This window comes from Leptosomus discolor, chromosome 5 (assembly GCF_034619465.1).
Source record: "Leptosomus discolor isolate bLepDis1 chromosome 5, bLepDis1.hap2, whole genome shotgun sequence".
Taxonomy (NCBI): domain Eukaryota; kingdom Metazoa; phylum Chordata; class Aves; order Leptosomiformes; family Leptosomidae; genus Leptosomus; species Leptosomus discolor.
In genome coordinates this window covers 56094159-56117294 of record NC_141395.1, presented here as the reverse complement: position 1 = coordinate 56117294, position 23136 = coordinate 56094159, and the positions used below count along the sequence as shown (strand labels likewise).

At 38.8% G+C, this 23136-nt stretch overlaps 1 protein-coding gene across 1 annotated transcript; it reads right to left on the bottom strand.

The window, feature by feature from the left end:
* Positions 1-788: 788 nt before the first annotated feature.
* Positions 789-22823, bottom strand: CIBAR1 (CBY1 interacting BAR domain containing 1). Its single transcript, XM_086466020.1, has 8 exons — positions 22792-22823; positions 20547-20781; positions 17302-17370; positions 12415-12516; positions 8588-8692; positions 7361-7474; positions 5643-5762; positions 789-908 (listed from the first exon to the last, which is right to left on the bottom strand). The coding sequence occupies exons 1-8, from the start codon at positions 22821-22823 to the stop codon at positions 789-791; spliced, it is 897 nt and encodes a 298-aa protein (XP_086322146.1).
* Positions 22824-23136: the final 313 nt, after the last annotated feature.

Sequence of the window (23136 nt, the reverse complement as noted above, 5' to 3'; positions counted from 1 at the left end):
AATTTCTTGTATGTTTGCTGGAATCAGTAACTGAATCAACCAGTTAAACACATGAAACTTAAACTATATATAGTATGCCAACTGATACAATAAATGTCAACTATATAAAATATCAACTAGTTTTATTATGAAGGCACTTTTATTGAAAAGCAAAGCAGCATTAAAAGTAGACACTGGGCTAGGTCCTTATTTGTGAATGTTCATTCTGTATGTGTAAAGGAATCCAGTGCCATCTTAGTGAAGCCTGAGGAAAACAAGAATGAGAAAACCCCTCACCCTGTCTTCTGCTGTCCAAGGTGGGTAACATAATGAAATCAGACAGGACTGGTGCTGTAATCAGTTTCTTGAGTACCACAGTTACTTTAGGGTGGGTAAAACTGATGATGACAGGTAGAGCTAGAGGTGTGTAGCTAGAGAATAAGGTCATGTATTGGCAAAGTCACAAGCAAACCCTTTTGTTCATAACTGCTTGTCAGCTTTATACAGTTTTTGGACACTTCATCATGTGAGTTTAAGCAAATGTGACTGCAGTGTAAGATCTATGCAAATATAATACAGGATTCTATTTAAATATTTAATTTTCTAGCTACTGAAAATGTTCCATTTTCAGCAGATTTTGTTCCATTCCTTGAAACTGGTCATTTTTTGTCTGGCACTCTACTATTAGTGCAAATTCTCACTCCTGTTGGAATTTTAAAAATACAGCCTCAGTGAAGCTGTTGATTAACTCACAAAAGCCTTGACATAAAGGGACATCTTCCCCCGCCAAGACTCTTAGAACAGTTTTGTTATGTCACTTTCTTAGTAGCATCTATTTCCTCCTCCTCCTCCTCCTCCTCCTCCTCCTCCTCCTCCTCTTCATCTTCCTCCTCTTCTTCTTCATCTTTTCTTAGCATGCTGCTGGAAATCTGTTAAAACAAAAATCCAATGAAAGTAAATCAAGTGTTTGTTCTCCTGAAAGAAAAACCACCTTCTGCTGGCATTTCCAGTCTAAGTACTTGTAGGTTTTTCATTTAGGGGGAGGTTTATCCCTTATCCTGTTAACTTCTAGTAACATGCACAATGCCAACAGAAAGATACATGGCACAAGAGACAAAAACAGTAACGACTTCTGAAAGCTAAAATCATCCCCATAGTCCTGAGAACTATTACAGGATAGGGAAAACTGCATTGATCAAATTAATGCTAAAAATCAACAGGATGCAAGTCAGTATTTTTTCTGTGTTGGCTGTTGAGACAGCAGGCTGAAGATGAGTATTAAGGCATAATCTTATCTTGAAGACATCAAACCCTCTTCAGTTAAATGAAAAACTCAACGCTATGCTGCTTTGAGCTTTTTTAAGAATAAATTTGAGAAACTTTACTAGAAGAGTCTTGAATCATATATGAACTTCTTTCCCTGCCTATCGGCACTTGCCCTTCAGGATGATGCTATAGTCCTTTTTTGGTGCATCAAATGTTAAAAACAAGTGCCAGCTGCCAAGCTTTCATCTTATCTGACACAGTCTGTACTTTTTTCTAATGAGGGCTCAATCTAATTCCTATTGAAGATAGATTCTTCACAGAAGATGCAACATTTACAATTTAATGTAGAATATACGTATTTTTTCTTTCCCCATGAGAAAAGGAACATTAAGCTCAAAGATAGTTATCCAAGTCATCTGGAATGCTTTTGAAAAATGATTTTAGGTTCAGCAGTTCTCCAAGGGCATCTGCAGCTCTAATTTTGGTTGTATTTTCTGAGTTTTTTCACATAGAGTAATATAATATAACTTCAGTACTGAAGACAAAACTTACCCTTTTTTTTTTTTTTTCCCCCCTTAAACAACCCCCTATTTTAAAAGTCCTTAAATGCTGGTTATTAGATTGACTTCTCAGATTTCATAATTCATACAGCTATGTATATAACAAAAGGGGTTTTGTGTGTGCATAAAGCAAACGGCAATCATTGAACTAATGAAAGCAGAAAAATCCTTAGTCTTGTTGATGCTCACAAAGTACATAATTTAGCTTGAAGCAAATGCTTGCTTACAAATCTCTGAACATAACAGAAAATGGAGTTAATCATCAGATGAAGCTGGGTTAACTTGAGTCTAAATGCCTAAACCAGCAATCTTTCATTCTGTGAAAGAAGAAAAAGACAATGGCACTGATTTGTAATTGGAGATTACGGAGTGCTGCAGATTGAGCCTGTTGAGGTAGCTTCATTTCAAGGGATAGGCTAATTTTCCAAGTTTTTTCTAGTTTCTAGCATCTGAAATTCTTAAGCAGAACTTCAGTCATATATCTGAATAAAAGCTCCCCCTTCCGCTTTCCTGAAGTAAGAGGTGCTATTTTGGCTTTAAGGCTTTTTTTCTGCTTACTACTCAAGTACTTCTGACCGTGCTGTAATTAACTAAATAGTAAATGAAATATTATCACTGGTGGCAGTGAGGTGGTGGTGAGACGGCTAACCTAAGAACCAAACTGGATCACAGAGTAAGGAAAGTGAAAAAGGAAATCAGGCTGTTTAAATCCATGTTATTTTGCCACAAAGCTGGAACATACCAGTACGTGAAAATTTAATTTTTGATTACTTAATGCTGAAAAAAAAATTTAAATAATTTAATTAAATCTGTTAATTTGTCACCCATTGTAATCAATTTTATGTGAAAATGAATTATTTAAGTTTGCACGTAGGTGATGACTGTCCTTGCTTAAGCTGGACTACAGGCAGCATGGCATTCATCTCGTGTCTGACACAGCGGGCAGTGTTGGAATCCTGGATGCAGACATTTTCAACCATGGTTAAAGCGATACTTTGCTGTCTTAAAGGGCAGGTGCAAAACAGTTGGCTGTATTAAATGGATGTGGATAAAACTTGTGTAGTCAAGTTTGATTTAAAATATCTGGAAAACATCTGGAAAAGGTCACTCTCTTCTGCTACAGTTCTACCAACCTGAATCAGTAAAACAAAATGCTGAAGATAAATTGCCAAGTAAAGTGCAAACTGAAGGGATTTACAAAGGATTGTCATGAAAACTTAAAACAGCCTTTTCAGAACTTGTGTAAAAGTAAGTATCTGCAATAGTTACGTTTAAAAAAAAAAGCCCTGAACCCCTGAAGAGGTTTTCTCATAATGGGGAGGCATCCTATGAAATACAGCTTTCCTGGTGCATAGATATTTTCTCTCCTGATGATATTAATTGCATAGAAATGAAAAAAATGCAAGTCTTATTGTTGTACTGTCAGCGCAGCTTGGGACTTTAATTCTTTCCAACACAATTGCCCATTTCTCCTTTTTTTGTGGTTTTATAGTAGTCTGCTAAATAAGTCTGGCAAGTGCGGTGGAGCAACTAGCATCTCACTTGCTTCAGCTAGTCCGAATGCGAGTTGAACACAACTATGAAAGTCAAGCGGGAAAGAGTTGAGGGACAAAAGCATTAAGATGGACACAAAAATATCAGTGGTCTTTGCAAACGTGTGCTTTTGGTAATTTCACATACAGTACCTCTTCCAGAACACTCGCTCCACAAGTAAGCGACAGGACAGACTTAGAATATCATGTTGCTTGACAAAGCAACAGGACATTACATTAAGGCTCCAGAACTTTAAAAGGAGGTAGCTCTTTGTGAAACAATGAGTCAAGCTCAAGGAGTACTTTAGATTTTTAATATGGAAATAATACAGAAAGGCAGTCCACAGAACCAGAAATAAATTCAAGGACGGTATGTGCTAAATCCTCTGAAAGACAAGTATTGTGTTACCGGCACAGTTTATCCCAACTGGTATGCAGTGACGTCCCCCCCACCGCAGGTTAGTGTTTGTGTCCTGTGTCCCACTTCCCCAGTCTCAGTGTGTGTGATTCTGTGAACTGCTTACCATATTATTTATACCGCTTTAAATTTGAAATTCCAAAGTGCTGCATTATGGTCAGTAAATGATTATTACGTGGCATGAAACCAGACTTGTGAAAACTTTGGGAGTGAAAGATCCACAGAAAGGTAAACCAAGGTTTTTCTGAACGCAGCATTTTTTGTTAGTGGCATGTCTGGTGGGTTCCAGATGGGAGCCCTTAGTGTAACGGAAGGCACTGAGCCTGATGCAGCACACGATTTGCAGAACCGGAGCAGGCAGCATGAGGGGTGCGCAGAACAGGATGCCTGCCTCTTCGTTACTGCGCTCTAGTACTGCATTCGTAGGGTGGTCCACCCTTTTTTTTCTGCCATGTGATCCTCTACAGATACACGGCACAGCCCAGCAAGGTGGCGTTATTTTGAAATGTATTGCAGTTTCCCTCTTCATCTAGATGACTTCCCTTTCTTTTCAGATAGTCCAGTGAGAGGTTACGAGAACACTAACATTTGAAGTTACAGCTACAAGAGGAGTCTAGGAGGGTAAGGTAAAACTTGCAAGTTAGACAAAATGGAGTTCCACTCCATCCCTGCGAGAAATCACAGTATACATACATTCAGTTTTCTGGTTTGGTTGGTTGGTGGTTTTTTTGGGTTTTTTTGTTTGTTTGTTTTTTTCAAGAGAGTCCAAACCAGCTATCTGTGGCACCTCAAAGTAATTACAGATGCTTCTATACCCTTGATAAAAGTTTTACAGCACTGCAGGAAGTTCTCAAGGAAGATGGGAACAGATTTTTGACAGCTTCCTCTGGTTCAAAAAAATGAATGGGTAAACATTTTCTGAAGTAGCTTGAATGTGAAATTTGCTTGTTTGATAGGACAGGCAACTATTCAAGGTCAACGTTGGTCTTTATGCACTGAATCACTGGGTTCTTTTTTCAGACGGCATGACTTGTACTTTCAACAGAATAAATCGACTATAATAGTGGATCCTTTCTGTATTGACAGCAGAGAAAGGGTAATGGTGTCTATGAAGTGAAGAAATCTTTTTAGTATTACAATATCAATGCATTATTCTATCATCCAAAGACAAAAAGTGGGATGTGTTTTAAATGTGGCCATCTTTATCTTTAACCAAAACACTGGTAAGAATCATCTTAGTTTCAAGATTAAGGCTGCAATAAACAAAATAAAATAGCCATTTTGCAATGTCTGCAAGTTTACTGCTGCAAACAAGCGTCAAAAGATTTTTGCTAAGTAGCTGGTTCAAAAGCAATGTTACTTTCTCCATCTGTTTCTCTTATTTTTTTCATTCACCTTTTCCTGACCTGCTCTGAATTTTTAGAGTATGAAAGGAAAGGTCGGTTGGTCATGGGTTTGCTCTGCTTTTAGGAGGTATCACTAGTCCGAGTTAGGATCTGGTGGAGAATTCATACTCTAGGATCTGGACACTGAGACTAAGAACATGCAAGTGTTATTTAAAGGATGTCACTTTTGTTTCCAATAAGGTTGTAGGTCCTTTCTCTGCAAGATGCCACAGTTTGTTGATGAAAGAAATAATATTGCTGGAAATGGCATTTTTCAAAAGTAAAGAATGCAGCTTTTAGAGCTGATTCTGTTTTTTCCTCAAATAAAAATGGTATTTAGAAGCTGCAGTATTAAAAGCTTAATATGATTTTTATGCCCTTGGAAGTCTCTTTACCTTTGTAACTGTCCTGAACTGAGTAAAGATAGTGGTTCCATGCACATAGGCTCTACCGAAGACATTCTTTTAATACAGTGATCTGGCATTTAATTTGTCTTTCTTACCTGTACTGTCCTCAGTGAAGATTTTAAGGAGCCAGTTCTTTGCAGGGGGGACTTTGAATTTGCACGAACAATGTCTAAGCGAGAGTGAGAGTCTGGTGGAGAGAGCGAGCTCCAAAAAACCTGTTCAAATGAAGAAAGCTGTGACCTGGGTGCCATGGTACAGCTTGCAAGCTAACAATCACCAAGACTGAAGCTAACAAAAATGCAGCATGGGACAATTAAACCTGCTCTAGAGATACGCATCAGCTGTGGTTTGGATTGATCACTTTTAGCTGAAACAATATCCTTGCTCAACCTGAGACATATCAACATACTTGGGTGGTCAAAGTAAACACTCTTCGGAGGTCTGAGGGGATTTACAATGGTTTCCCAGCGACGTAAGTAGCTTGAGTTTCAGGCTAACCTAGAGGTATGAACCCCACCAACTCCTTCAAGCTCTCCATGTGTTGGAGATGAACTCTTAGACCCTTCACAAGCAAATCCTTGCTGCCAGTCACAGCTGCATCAGAAATTTTATCATCTGAAATGTTCAGATGTGCAGCTCAAGAAAAATTTGGGAAAACCCTTAGAGTACAGGCAAGACTGTAATATCTGTTATGAGTTCTTTCCAATAGTCAAACCCAGTAAATTTAAAGGCTAACAGCCTGATACTAAAAATAATAACATTATTTCTGCAAGACTTTATTAGTACAGTCAAGGAAGATGGTAGAATTCTGGCCAGTCAGTAGTTCTATGGAAAGTAAATATTGTCCAATTAACAGGAAATTTAAAATGAGATTAGAAATTTGGTTGTGAACGATAAAGTTTTGTCTTAAAGGGTAGTTTTGAATTGGTGCCACGTGACATTGTAACTGTGAAACTAGAATAGTACAAATAAATGAAATAAAAATACCAAGCAGTCGCAAATGTGACTGTCACTGAAGGACCATGATTTTGTATGGTTTGCGCTAACTGAATACTGCCATCCTTGCTCCTGAGCTATGTCATGGAAAAAAATAAAATTAGGACTGGTAAGACTTTCAAAAAAAGACCAAAAATGATCCAACTTTCTTGACAAGCTAAACACATACACACAACATACATTTCAATGATAATAAGTTTAAAGGCCCAACGTCCAGAAGAACTGCAAGAACGAATAAAGGACTGAAAAACATGCCTTGGGAAAGAGAGACTGTAACTCAAAGGGAACAGACTTGGAAGGAAGCTGTAACTGTCACAAGGCACAAAAAGCAACTTGGTAATAAATGTCTCTTAATTCTAGAACAGCCTCACAAAAAACAATGACTGAAAGACCAAACCAAGCAAACAAAACCCAGACTAGAAAGAAGAGATTTTTAATGAAGTCATGTGTCTTTAGAACATCTTATCAGAGCAGTGTAAGACTTTCTCTTACTGTGCATCTTTACAGCGAGATTCACTGCAGAGGTGTTCTTTAGGAACTACGATTAGCTGAGCATGGAGCGGCTGTCACTTTAGGAAAAGTCTCTTGTGGGAAAGATTAGATTGCCACAGCAGTTCTCCGTTTCTAAAAATCTCTTTATCAGCCTGCACGCTCTTGCTCTGGAGAAGTGCAAAAAGGGCTTGGTATATGCAAGAAGTTTGTTCTGGGAACCTGAAACATACCTTGCATTTTCTGCCTGGGACATGTATAGCCCCAAAGCGTGAAAACTGTTTTTATGCAGTAAGTAAATTGAAAAGCAAATCTTAATCACTCTTACCTTTAAATCTTCGTTTTCATCAATATTTTGGATATTTTGGTAGGCAGCAGTATATATCTCCAAAGCTTTCCCATGGAAAAACATTTCAATGGTTATAAATTCGGAAAATATATTCTAAAAGCAAATGAAAACAAAGGTTTTCTTAATGCAGTAAAGTACATCTCAACTTGAAATACAAGAAATTACTGAATTCTGTACTTGGTATTTATATGATACCAGTAGTCAGACCCGAATTGTAGAAATTAAACATAAACTTACGCTGTTGTTATTTCATACTAAATTCTAAGTAAACGCTTTAAAAGTGTAAAAGAGACACATTAGGAATAAAATGTCATGCTGAAAACTCACTTGATATTCCCCGATAAGTATTCGTGAGATGTAGTCAGTGGATTTTTGCTTTATTCATGGCAATCTTTTTTAATAGGTTGGGGATAAATTATCTGTAAACTCTATACATATCCATAATTTATAGATAATTACATATTTTATATAATAAAATCTTCTTTATGTATTAAAAACCCACATCTTCAGAACTCACACAATCTTTTTTATATTACTCTAACATCAAGTACTGGTTGGCTTGATTTGGTTTTTCAACCACCTTTTATTCTTTCCTATTTAGCCTGTCTTTGATTGTTTGTTTTTCCCCCAGTAAAAAAGTCACTTCAGCAATTTTATAATTAAATTTGAGATCTCGTAATGCAAGTGTTTTTCAGTCACTATAGTCTTTGTGACTTAAGCCACTTAATGTGTGACATTAAGAGAGAAATGAAAGCTTTAATTACTTGCAGTCACTGAACATTTTGCACATTCTGCATCAGCAAAACTTTTAACTGCAGTAACCTACACAAATTTCAGCATGGATACATACATTTACTCATCACTATTTTTGTTAATTTTGCTGGTATTAATCCACATAGATCATTACACCAACAAATGCAGCTACCAGTGAGGCAGAATACAGCAACTGTTGGAAGGTGCAGACGCTAAACAATTGGTTACAGGAAAATTCTAAATTCAATAAACCGTAAGAATAATGAACTGATTTTTTAATTGAAAAGTTCATGATATTTGAATTATCAAACGTTCATGAATACCACAAGATTTACATTTATGTAGGCTTAAGTTAATACTAAATGTTGCTAATCTTGTGAAAGAGTTAACTATAGTAATTTTATTATGCAGGATGAAATGTGATGTCCTATACTGAAACAAGAGCACACATACTTTTATGTCCTTTATTTTCTGTTTCTCAAAATTATCAATGGTTTCCCGTAATTGCTGAGTTGTTCGAGTTGCATCCAGTGAAGCTCTCTGCAATTCACTTTCAGCCTGGTAAAGTAATAGAAAAGGTGACATTAGTCCTGTATTTGATACTAAGATATTTGCTCTAATTGCCTCAAAACCATTTAAGTCTGGCTTTTCAAAATGCTACACATCTACACGTCTGTGTTACTGTATTTGTAAATTTGTTTGTAGCTTAATAAATAAAGATGCCTTCAACGCTGTTGTGACTTTGATCTGAAAAGTGAAAAATGACTAGCTGCAGCAGGCGGGAAAGCCCCACTGCCCTAATCCATTTTCTGTAATAATCATCTGCTAATTCCACTGAGCCAGCCCGGACACTGGGCTGGCGACACAGTGACTGGCTTCGGGGAATTAACGCAGCACATGGGTTTACCCTTCAGAAAAGTTAAAAGTGTTTTTTTTAAGCTGGTGTAAAGGAGAGGGCAAGAGTACGTAGGTCACAGCGGTGGATGAGCTGAAAAGATCATCCTTTATTTTCAAGTGCAGATCAACCTCCTGCTGGGTCTAGAGCCAATCTTTTCCAGTGTCACGTGCTGAACCTCACTGCACTAAGGTTTTATAAATTATTTAAATAGACAATAGAGCAGCAGCTGGAACTAATGCACTTTTCCTCTAAGTACCACAATCAGCAGACTAGAGTTAACATCATTTTTAGTTCCCAAAGCATTTCAGGTATTTTATATTTTTGTATTATTAAAATATTTTATAAAAAACATCTTTAACAGGGCACTGGGAAGGGACACACTGACAAATCCCTAATGCATAAATACACAGTCTTTCTTATTTTGTTACAACAAAAAGTAGTTTAGTTATGTATTTTAATTACATATAACTATGAACTCTATAAAAATGCACACTACCATTTAAATGAAGATATTGAAGCTGTTCCAGTTAAGTAAAGTTTGAGAACTGTGTACTATTATAAAACAGTGATGTAACGACGTAAGAGCTTGCACTTGAAGACTGCAAAATTTGGGTCTAAAAATTTTATTTTCCATACATTACTGGTCAAATATCATAGACTAGTTAAGACACTATTTACTTACAGGCTCTGTCAGCAAGTCTCATCTGGAATCTAGTCTGTCCTGGGATTTGGAAATGGTACATGGATCAAGTAATTGTATCCTACAATCAAGACGTAGGATTCTTCCCATTTCTACAACTCTGCAACTTGAGAGGAACTTTTCCCCCTCCCCCTCGCCAAAAATAGACACCACAGGCCCAGTTCCCATGATGTAGTTTTTGGTGTTTTATGTGTATGGAAATCGAAGGCATAAGGTAAGCTCTGTCACTTTTCTTTGATTAAGATCTGACCACCTTATATTACAGGATTATCAATTTGAAACAATCTCCTTACAAAACCAGTTTAAAGTCATAGACACAATTTTGCCATTACTGGGCAAACAAAATTGGTAATTTTCAGTAGTATGTAAGGGCACACGTTCATCTCCCTTTCTTGATTTTGCACGAAACACAGGAGGGAAACTAAGAAAAGACATTTTGTGTATTCTCCGTTATCACAATCGGTCACTCTGTAAATGAAGGCAGCTGTTGCGCATAAACAGCCATTACACGTACAGATACCGTATGTGATTTCTATGATAACCAAATATATCTTCTCAATCCATCTTATATAGACTGGCCAGATTTTGCATGCAGATGCTTTGGGAAAGGAATTTTGTTTGTTGTAGAATGAAATGTCTAAACTTGCAGAACCTGCATAGTTTGTACAAGAGCAGTTTGATATTTTCTCTTCTGAAACACTCACCTGTGACTGGAAATATTAGTAAAGGAAGAAATGGCAAAATAACAATCAATATTCATAAAAGTCTGTTTTCACTTCTACTTTTAATATATTGTGAAGTATTTACCTCAGATATTTCAAAACTTCTGTATATTTGGAGGGTGCTATTATTATGTAGTCTGAGGCTTCCTTCTGTAAGACATTACTTACAGTTTGTTACAGCTTTGCTAGAATTCAAGTATCCAGGCCAAAGTATTTCAGGACAGCTGTCCTGAACTTGGACTGAGGGTTTGGTTATTTTTTTATTTAAAGGAAAAAAAAAACAAAAACAAAAACAAAACAAAAAAAAAAAACACCAGACAACCCAGGTAGACCATCTCAGGAAAAAAAAAAATTGATTTAAAAAAAGAGGATTTTTATCTTTAAAAAAAATCTGGTAAGGTTTTCTTTTCAAAGCTGTACTACCCTCATGTTTTTATAAGATGGACTTGAAATCTGGGAGTAAGTACAGATCCTTTGCTATCTTTGACCACAGCTGCCAGCTGCTGGAACACCAGAGTTGCTCAAGAAGAAGAGAACCTCTGCTGGAGCCCAACAGCTATGCTAACGAACATGGTGAAGCCTCTCTCAGACCTAAAAGCTGACCTGCAGACATCCTCAAAAGCAAATTAACATATTCCTGCTCCCAATACTTTTTATGCATTGTGTTGATGGCTTCAAAACGCAAGTATGTAGCACTTGGTGCCTTTGGCCATAGGCAAAACCAGACTGTACTAACATTTAATAACTCTTCAGGCAAAGTCTTAAGTACAGAAAACAGAGGTGTTACAAGAAGTTATGCCACAGAAGGCTATTTGGGAGTAGCTTAGCAAAGAGACAAGAAGAAACAAGCTAGGTGCCAGCCATATGCCCATGAAATTAACTGGGAATTAGTGCAAGAAGGAGAAAAACTGGACCAGTCTCCCTTTGGGGAGAGTAACTTACTGTTACTGTTTACTCCCTTGATTCTAACGGAAGAGAACTCTGCATCACAGCTCAAGTTCTAGCCCTATGGCTGACACCCGTGTGTCTTTATTACACAAGGAACTCTAATTAGTCATCACTTGATTTAACTGATTTCATTAATATTAAATGAGAATTCTTTGGCAGAGACAAAAATAAAACTTAATTCTCCTAGGCGGCATTTGACCATCACAATAATTTTTGCTCTTTCTTCAGTCCCATGCCCCAGTCCCTAGAAAGATTCTCATTTCTGAAATAAAGTTGATGAAATCCTACAAAGCACAGGACAGCTTCGCTCCCGAGTCCAACACCAGAGTGTAAGAAAAAATAAACAGCACATCATGAACTTAAATGCTGTACCATAATACATAGGCATAAAGGGACTGATGTAGGATTGTCTTGATCCCCTTTATTTTGGCATTTCCTAGATTCTGATTGCTTCACGATTTGAAATGTCAATGAGACTTTAATGGAAATTCTGTGGACGCTTAATTTTTCCCTCTGTGATACAGAAGAGTATACTGGGGAGAGTCACTGGTCTTTTGAAAGGAAGAGTAGTCTGGTTAGTCTGGCTGAGTATTCTACTAACAGAGTAACATCTTTTCACACTTCATCTCACAGCTGAAGGAAACTCATACCCCATCTAGATACAAGGAAGCACAATAACTACCAAAATAACAGGGAGAAAAACAACAAACCCCCAAAATCCACTGAAGTAAAATAGAAGTTGACTAATTATACTTATTTTCAAAAACTTTCAAATTCCTAGATGCAATCCACGCCTACCTCTCTTGCATAAACATATCAAATACTTTGTAGTTTCCTTTTAATTAAAAAGGGAGTGAGTAACGAAGCAGCTATTAGAAGCCGTAACTCATCATAAAGTTTAAGAAAAGATTCAACATAGGAAACATGAGCATTCTTCTCTGATTACTTTTTAAACGTAACAGTTAAGTTCATGTTAAAAATATTTCTTATAGCCACTAGAAATAAAGGATACAATAATGTGTCGATCTGATGGATTCCGCTGACGTGTCTTTTCCAGTTGAGATAACTGCTTGGCTTCTCGGTTCTTTGCTGTTAGAGTTGCTTTAAGATCATCCTGGAAATAAAATGTTTTAGACATGTCTGAAATAGATCTAGGATAATACAGAATGCACTTTTCTTCATACATGCATTGCCTAGAAAACAGGATCAAAACTTATGCTTTAAACAAAACCAGATTTTACTGATCTTATCCTGTTAAATGATCTCCTGAAAGAGAAGTCAGTGGGGACCAAGACAGTTTAGCACCTTGCACAACTCTCTGTAGCACACACTATAATTTAAAGAGTGGGGAAAAAAAGAAAAAGATATTTGCAGCTTTTCACAAAAAGTACAGTAGGTGGTCAAAAGCTGAGATCCCCAAAGCAGTAAAAGGACAGGCCCGTTCCAAGCTTAGCAATGGAATAAAGGTGGCATTTAGAAACAAAAAAGTGGCGTCATGTAAATCAGTAAGAAAAAAATGAAACAGGCAGCAGTCACTACCAATCAGAAGTTACGAAGGACACACAACTGCTACACAGAGGTTAAGGTGCCATAGAAAATCCATGGCTGAAAGCGTTAAGCCGCATATTTATATATGCAGTAAGGTGTGTAAATACATTTGGAACAAAATACATCCTAGTAATGATGTAGCTGGAGAAGATGAAACTTACTTATCTAGAAAAGGCAGAAACTGTGGATCAACGATTTTTGCTCATTTCCAAAGGAGAAGGAGGACGTACTGCTAGGAAGGTCTGTGACAATTTAAGAATGTTTACATACCACTCTCAAATTCTTGTTAGTGCTATAAGAGTGTGTTTTGCAAATAGTTTGGCATACATGGAATCCAAAATTGTCAGTCAGATATGTATCACTCCATTGACCCTGGTATGGGAACTGACATTGGCTCTAATTTAAAGGAGCAGTACCTCAGCACAAGCAGAAATACAGCTGGAAGGAATCAGCCTACCAAAGTCTGAGGCAGGAGTTGGGCCTGCATTTCAAACTATCATTTCCTCTAAAAAGACCAGTTCCATTTATCTACCACTCCAGACAGGATTAAAGCAATTAAAAACTATCATCTCAGGAAGTCGTCTGTGCTCCTTCCCTGGATTTCAGAATTTTAGCATGGTTGCAAGTCTCCCTCACTCAAAAAGAAACACAACCAAAAATGTGTCTCTTTCAAAAAGTTCTGTGATCCTGTGACCAGATCACTAGCCGGTGCCAAGCACAAGTATGCCAAGTTTCAGCGTGCTGTGTTCCTTCAATAGTGAGTCTGTACATGAGGTCAGGATCAGTTTTTTCTGTGTTTCTATCCTTACTGTCTGTCTGTATGTCCTTGTGTATATGACTGTCACTTTGCTTCATCTTTAGGGACACAGAGCGGGTTTATGGTAATAAAACCAGCCACATCTTTAGCCCATCAAAACTAATTTTGCTGCTGTTCTTTCAAAAGGGAATTTATACCACCTTTAAGGCCACCTGAAAGACTGCTGGAAAGGGCTTTCTCCTTTATGAAAACCATGCGGCCACAAGAAAAGCAGTAATATAAAATATTTTTTTATTGCTTTACATGTTAAATGAAAGGTAGAGAAAGAAGAGAAAAATATATTTATTTCTACCATAGAACAAAGCAGTTTTGTATCTAAGGGTCACAGCTGCATGTTTAGTGTTATTTAATGACCAAGCCCTGTTAACAGCACTGACTTTCTAAGCCCATTTGAAACAGTCAATCAGATTTAATGCTGTGGCTGAAAGGGTTCTGACATTCATGCAAAGTATACTTGAGAACGCTAAGGAAACCACTAGAGTTACCGTTATAAAATTCAGTATTTTCTTTCTAGCACATGGTGACTTTGGAAATACCTACAAGGAACTGCACTGTTCCCTTCTCTACCTCTGTTCTCTGTAGCACTAACAGCCATCAAACATACTTCTCTGCTAGCCACAGCCTGACAAAGATTTGGTGCTACTGTAGCTATAGTGGTGGAGCTATGTACACGTTTTGGATGTACAGTTACATATATATTTTGTCTAGGATGCTGAAAAACTGAAAAGGGTGCAGAAAAAACATACATTAAAACATATTCAAAAGCTGGGGGAAATGCCATTATGGTGAAAGAATTAAGGTCTGCATTATCAGCTAACCGAAAAGAATGAAAAATGTCCTTTACTACCATCTAAATACCTTCCTCCAGAAAAAAAGCACCAAGAGCTCTTTAATCTCAGTGGAATATGTAACAAGAACCAAAGATTAGGTGAAGTCTTTCATTTAAAGCAAAACACCAGAAACATCAGCTAACCACTAACTACCACACACAGTCCCACATTCCCCTCCAGTGTCTTCAGACCAAGACTTGATATGTTTTTGGAAAATATGCTTTAATTTCACCCATGGAGAAATGGAATGGAATGCAATAGTCAGCGAGTTAAAGGACAGGGACAGAGAATATGAAATTATTCATAGTCCCTCTGGCTTTAAACTATGAATTCAAGTCACACATAAGAACTATGGTCAGCCATCTCATTTCAAACCATACAGAAGTACAGCTGCAGTCCATCCACCAATGAGCTGGCAGATCCTCATCACTGTACTGTTACCTGCTTTAGTCACTGAAGTTATTAAAGCAAACCAATCCTTTCTTCCGCAGGTGGATCACCTTGGTTTTATGATGTCCTGTTTTATATGAAGAAAAGGAACCAGGAACAGAGTTGCCAAAAAGCAGAAAAGTGAAGACTGATACACAGAACAATGAAACAGAAAGAAATCTTAAAATCCTACATTTAAGCTGTATTACAGCACAAGGATATTATACTAGCTTCCACTGAAGCTGCCAAATCCTGCCCCAGAGCGCTACTCAGCATAGTAAACCGGGACACACAAATGAAACAATTTTATTGCATTAGCAGTTAAAGGACAACACTATTCTGATTGACGTGGGCCTCTTCAAAGCATTTAGTATCACAGGGCATTGATGTCCTACCCCACCAAAACAGCAACAGTTCTTTTTAGCTACAGCACAAAAATAGTTTGTGTACACCCTGGAACAGATCCAATAAGTAGCAGTGAGAACATCCCCTTTATCAGAAGTGCTGTAATGACATATTCTGCCTGGTTTTACCTAACCAGCTAATGCAGTTACAGGTAAAGCAGTCCTACAGCTCGCACCCTATGCTAGCTTTGCATGAGTGACAAAACTTCCTTTTGCACTAAAAATGTCCCAGTGTTTAGAGATAACTGAAGACCAGACAGTTGAAGTTTGAACCAAGGTTTATGGTAACAGGTGGACTGGGGGGAGAATAAAATCATTTAATGTCCTACATCTTCAGTGATCTTCATCTCTTAGTCCAAAGGTACATTGATAAAAATAGTTAATCCCATCTACAGTTTAAGAACGCTCTTGTACTCCTCGCTGGAGGTAGGATAAACATTATGTAATGCTTTCTGTCATTCTGAAAGGCAAGGACAACAGGAAATGCCAGTCACTGTTGCAAGGGATGACCTGGCTTCAGTTGCTTCTGTCCTCAGCATTTACTGGCTATCAGTGGCAGTACACCTCGCTATCTTCAGTGCTTCAGAGCCCAAAGCAGTGCTGTAGTGCTCTCTGTCTCCTCAGCAATGCTGTCACCACAAACACATGAAACTTGTCTTCCATCTTCAATATTTATATCCTATAGAATACTCAGTCAGTTCTAGGTCTCATCAACTGCGTTTCAGAGTGACTATTAAGGTAACAAATTCTAGGATACAGGCTCTATAGTCTCCAGCTCTGCTGAGGACTACCACACGTAGTACCACTCAAGTGTAGGACGCATTTCCTTCATAATTGTTTCTTTAACAACCAAGTGAGATAGCTGTGCAGTAAGTTCCAAACACTGTACTTGGACGTTCACCGTATTGAAAAGATACAAGAACAAAACCATATGAAAAATGCTAGTTTGAGATACAATGCCACAACATACTCAAATTAACCATGATGAATAAATACACTGTAAGATTTTCTGTATGTAAAATACCATCAAATAATGATCATTTTGCCTTTTGATTTATATAGATTATGACAAAGCTATATACATCAATTAGAGATTTGAGTTTACAGGATGAAGGTATACTCTATGTAATAAGCAAAGACTACAAAGAACAACTTTCATCCTACAAACTAGTATCTGCTTATTAAAATTTACTTGCTCAGTCTTATCTCTCCTGGAGGAAAGAAATTTACAGATATTGTGTATATTGGGAATATTTCAAACCCCTATATATGCTGTTTCCAGAATATAGCGAATGGAGAGACCTCAGTTTTTTGTGTACCTTTGGGTCATCCTGATGACTTTGTAGGGCAGAGAGGGATTCAGACCACTACCTATTTATCAGTTTCAAAAAAGTGTCTTCTACACTATGAACTTCAATGTAGAAAACAATTTTAAGTTAGAAAGAAAAAAATGCTGTTAAAGGCAGCATATAGATGACTAAGAGCCAAAAGCATTACATGTAATTCACCTTTTGGAACTCTGAATAATAATAACAACAGTAATAACGACAAAACCAAAAATAATAAAAAAGACATTATTTATTAAAAAAATGTCCTGAATTTGCACTATCCAGGAAGTTTCACACTATTCACAATGCCTATTTTTAGCATTTGCTTGTGCTCCAAGAGTCTGAATATCTTTGTCTTCACATCAAAGCTTTTTCCTCCAACATACACAGAGCTTCAATTCAGATGTATTACTATATAATTTAGTTAGACTGATTACTGCAATTTGAAAAATCAGAACCACACCCCCCATGTAAAGCAGAAGTTTTTGACTGAGTGGCCAGAACACCAAATGTCCCTTGTGAGGAAACAGATGTTTAACCTACCCTTTTAAGTTTCACTATGGTCCTGTAATTTTTCAGAGGTTCAACAACCTTGGCTTCAAGCCTCTCAACCTACAAAAGAAATGACAAGGTCACTAAAATCACCTATGTCTACACTGTGCAGAAACAGGAAAAATTAATTTATTAGCGACTCATCTTGTTAGGAATTTAGCCCACATATAATGAAAATATAGTGGGGTGGATGCTTTAAAAATACTGCAAAACCCAGAGTCAATTACATTAACCAGTAAACCATCTGTATTTTGAGAAACTCAAGCTGATCTCTAGTGGAATTCCTTTTTCTTCATTGGCAATATCATCAGGATAAATGAAACATGGAGATTCTAACAACTGAATACTAAATACATCAAACACTGCACCTTGGAGATCTGTAGCTTTCTATCTAAAGTTAAAGATCAATGTATTTGCTCTACACTGGATGAGAGATTATGGATTAAGCAGTCCTTGCTACCAAACATACTGCATGAAATGCAACACTTCTGTTCTTAAAAAATAATGGAAACAGCATTATAGGTACTGAAAATATTAAAAATACCACAACAGGTTGTGTAAAATGCATGAATGCTCTCACAGCTGAGTGCATCTGAATTTTTGTTTCAGTTCTCCCAGTTTGAAAAACAGCTACATATGGTCAGACAGGCAATAGGATAAGACTTACCTGCTTGTCAAGTGGCCCCAGCATAAGCTGCCGATGACTTTGGACCAGTGAGTCATCTGGCCCATCTCTGTTACGGCCAAATTAGGACAAGGTGCATACCTCTACTAGGAACGGACAGACATTACACCTGCCTTTAAACTGGCAGTCACCAGTCAGCCAAAATCTATGCCAACTGAGCAAAGATTTCTCCTTTACTGCACTCTACCAGAGCACTGTCAAACAATTTTACCTAAACTACCAATAGAACAGAACGGAAGAGGGCAGTAAGGCTCTAAATGAAATACATGATATAGACACATCAAATAACCTGCCTGTCTTGTTTACCTACCCTTCCACATGTTGTGGAAGTACCTCACACCTCAGCATTCGCATATCTAGCACTGTAGCTGAGGATCAGAAATCGATAATCCTTATAACCTAATTTTCTCTTGCCCACATTGTCAATACATATGAAAACTGTTAATTAACCTGATGCCCAAAAGAAATAAAGCTGAGATTATCTATTTGTTTTTCACGAGCAAAGGAGAACTTGATTTAAAGGCTAAAAGCTTCTCTTTTCCTTTGCTGCTTCTGCCTTTTCTCCTCCAAAGGGCAGTGGTGGTTTGAGGACAAGCACGGTAGGAGGAAGTAGGCCAAATGTCAGTTTTTAAAAACACACTTAAAAATTGAAAGAAGCAAAACTCAAGTTGTTACATAGGTACCTGGAAATTACAGATTCATAGCTTAAAGGTGAAAACAGAAAGATCATGCAGCCTGACTTCATGTAAATCTTTGGCCATAATATAAATTTACCCCATTAACAGAGGGATAAATTGCTATTATATCAGTTGAAGCACAAGGACCTACATGTATCTCAGCTCGAGCCAGATGCGTAACAGGTTCCGGAAAAAAAAAATAAAAAAAATTGCACTATACACACCCTTGGATTTCTTATTACTTCTTAAAAATCTGGCCCCAAATACACTGTTAAAGATCCACGTGCATTTCTTGGTTTTTCAGATCCTCTACTTGGTAGACTAGATACCTCATAAGATAACTTCCTTTAAAAGGTGTTCTTTTTCTTTTGTGTTACTACAGAAAGATGACTTGCAATGCTTCTTTAAAAAAAAAAAAGTCCTATTTGAAAACATCAAGAACTTCAACTAATTTAGTCTCTTTTTTAAATTATAATGGTTCTCAGCTTTTCAAAACTATAAACAGGGATTTTTTATGCCCTATCTAAAGAACAGATATGTACTCCAAAAAAGTAGTTTGAGATTAATTTATTTGTTCTTAAGTCTTAGCATTTGGAATTCTAGATAACAGAAACATAGAATAGTTTGGGCTGGAAGGGATCTCTAAAGGTCATCTAGTCCAACCCCCTGCAGTGAGCAGGGACAGCTTTAGCTAGATCAGGTTGCTCAGAGCCCTGTCCAGCTTGGCCTTGAATGTTTCCAAGATGGGGCTTCTACCATCTCTCTGGGCGAATGGTTCCAGTGTTTCACCACCCTCATTGTAAAAAATTTCTTCCTTGTATCTAGTCTGAATCTACCCTCTTTTAGTTTAAAACCATTGCCCCTTGTTCTACCGCAACAGGCCCTGCTAAAATGATTGCCCCTATCTTTCTTATAGACCCCCTTTAAGCACTGGAAGGCCGCTATAATGTCTCCCTGGAGCCTTCTCTTCTCCAGGCTGAACAACCCCAACTCTCTCAGCCTGTCCTCAGAGGGGAGGTGGTTCAGCCCCCTGATCATTTTTGTGGCCTACTCTGGACCCGCTCCAACAGGTCCATGTCTTTCATGTGCTGAGGGCTCCAGAACTGGACGCAATACTGCAGGTAGGGTCTCATGAGAGCGGAGCACAGGGGCAGAATCCCCTCCTTTGACCTGCTGGCCATGCTTCTCTTGATGCGGCCTAGGATACGGTTGGCTTTCTGGGCTGCGAGTGCATGTTGCTGCTCATGTCCAGTTTCTCGTCCATCAATACCCCCAAGTCCTTCTCTGCAGTCACAGCCTGACTGACCCCACACTCTCACTTCTCTAGCAGAAACGTGACTACATTGTCACACGTGGTCCAAACCAAGTTTCTATTTTTAGTGTTGAACTACAGACTTATGAAATCTACTGTGGTCCCCAATAGCACTCTGAGGGGCTGTCAGTGCCCAGTAAAGGATTCCAGTTAGTATTCTCTTCCATACTGCTTCTGGTAATAGACTCAGCAAAAGGAAAACGACCAGTTTTAGCTCAGCTGCTGCTAGACAACTCAAGTCACAAAACTAAAAGAACACTGTATTAACCATAAATCATAATCCAACGTCTAAGACCAACAAAAGACCTGCTCTGTCTCAAATTCTGTGAATGCTCATACAGATAGTTTCACTGACTTCAGCAGGACTAATTCACTTCAGTGAAAATCAGTTTTCCCTAAAATTATTAGCAGAGTAAACGATGAATGCTTTGGCAGCCTATTTAAAGTGTTTTCTCCTGTGTTTCTCTCACGATTGCAAAGTGCACCTTTTCCCTTTTTATCACAGATAAGTAACTGAAAAGTTCAGATGGCAAACACAACATGTACAGCTTTAATTTTGTACCTCTGCCTGGCGATAATCCTGAAGTCTGGAAAATTCATCTGCAAAGTTTATCAGTCCAACTTTTAAGTTCGGTGTCTCTGTGGCTGCATATGCACGTATTTCATTTACTAGAAGATCTGCTTTGTCTCGTAGTCTGGCAGTTTTACGTACATATCCAGCAAATATTTGGCACAATTCACCAAAATGTTTTTCCACATTTGAAACAGCATCTTGTATTTTTCTAGTCTGATCGTCCCTGGATACCAAAGAAAAATAAGTGGAAAATAAGAAAGGGACAAATGTTTACAACACATACAGAAGAAAAACCATATAATTATACTATCAATAATTCATACATGATTTGCACATCTCATTTCAGTGCAAAACAGAAATCTGTTCTTAAAAAGATAATGCTGTAACTGACTGATGTAATACGTGCTTATTTATGAATGAATTTTTATACTTAAAAATAAAGATCCAATAGAGGAAAACCCAAATCACAAAAATCAGCTGGGAAGTTTTCCTCCTGTGGTTATGTAAAAGCTCACTATTACTGTTAGTATTAATTACTAACTCAGTGGTAAGACCTGCAGGTCTCAAACAAGACTGGGTCATGTGGCTTCCTGCAAGAGTTTGCAATCTAAACAGGCAAGTCAATGGCTGGAGAAATGAGGCAGTAGAGGGCAAATCTGTAAAGGTATCAAATGCTCTTTAAACTGTGAACAGGTACGAAACCGCTCCTGGTCAGCACTACAGAGGACAAACACTCCTGAGAATTAGAGAAGAAAAGTAAATGGACATAAGTACAGAGATGAAAACACTAAGAACACAGAAAGGACATTCACCACACCAACAAATTATTTTCTTTTAAATTATATTAATGTAATTCATTTTCTTATTTGAACCAAATGCCTGCATGGTTCATTATTAATGATCTAGATAAGTAATTAAGAATTTTTAATTCATGTATCACTTGATATTTTGCTTTCTTATTCCTACATCATTTGATGGTCTTGCTTTAGTTATGCTTCGTGATGCTATTAAACCAAATCAGTGTCAATGAATTCATGTCAGTTGTTGATCTGACTGAATCAACTATAGGACAATTTAGCTAACAGTAACTGCCAAATACTGGGTCCTAAGAAGTCTCCATGGTCTACATGAGGTGATTCATGTGAAGCGCTGGAATCTTCAGCAAGAGAGTTCACTCACACCACTCACAGTCTTGGTGAGAGACAGAAATGAAAATTTTCTTCATATCCTTAAACTATCCCAGCTCCAAATGCTGACCAATATTTAAATACTGACTTAATATCAGGACACATGAAAATCAGAAAAATTGGAAGAGATATTAAGACTAAACAACGACGCAGTCAATTCAAATGAACACCTTTCTTCAGGAACCTCTCAGGAAAAATATTTCAGACCAAAGTTCTGCTATGGGCAAAAGCCCTGTTGTCTTGCTTCATGGCAAGTAGTCTAGAAGACTGTCCAAAAGAGATTTTGTTCAAAGAAAACAAGAATTCCAAGTAAGCTGTTCAGTCCCTCCAGGACATGCTTGAGCACGGAATCATTTGAATAGGAAAGGTTTCACTCGGGGAGCATGAAAGTAGGAGTTTCATTAAGTATTAATAAAGTTGTTTATCAAAACTAATACTATCTTATAAAATCTCCAGTAAAAGGTACAACTTTCCTATTTTATTGGAAGGTCTTCATGTCAGGAAGTGTTCCTCTCCCAGGGGAAGCCTCAAGCACGTTTCCTCACCCACTTTACCATTCTGATCTCACAGTACTCTCATTCAAATAATATTTAATTTTGGCACATGAAACACTAGGTGAGGATGTGAAAAGTTTGGGGGTTTTCCTCCTTCTAATTCTTTTTGACGGCTTAGAGGCGGCCACAAAACTACCACCGAGAGGCTCGATTAAACCGGCAAGTCTTTACTTCATCTTTGCATTCCACACTAAGCCTAGAAAAGTTTGGCGGCCTTTACCCGAGGAAAAGAAAGGCGGATCCCCCACCCCTAGGGAGGTTCGCTGCTGCAAGGGGGACTGGGCCCGCATCGCCCCCAGACCCCCGCGCCACCCCCGGGGTACCCTGCCCGAAACGGCCTCCTCCCCTGCCCGGCAAGGCCAGGCGACGCCGCCAGCCCCCGCCACGCTGTCCCCCAGGAGCAGCCCTCCGGGGGACGGGCAGAGTCCCGCAACAGGCACCCAGGCGGCGGCGGCACCCCGGGGCCTCCTCCGCCCCTCAGCGCCCCGTTACCTGGCGTCCAGCCCGCGGCCCAGCAGCATCATGGCGGCGGCGGCCCGGCGGGAAAGAGGGCGGCGCTCCGCGTGCGCTCGGTTTCCACGGACACCGCCCGCCCCGGCCCGGCCCCGCCCGCCGCCAGTGGGGCGAGCCGCGGCCCCTGCTCGCCGGGGTGCCGGCGGGGCGGGAGGCTCTGTTGGGGGAGTTGCCCGAGTCCTGCTGGCGGCCCTCGGGGAGCGGCTGCCGCCCGCGGAACGGCTGCCGCCCGCGGAACGCCCCCGTCCCTGTCGGCCGCCGGAGGGCGGGGGCGGAGGGCTCCTGGTCGGGCTGGCGGTCCCCAGGGGAGGTGCGGCGCCAAGG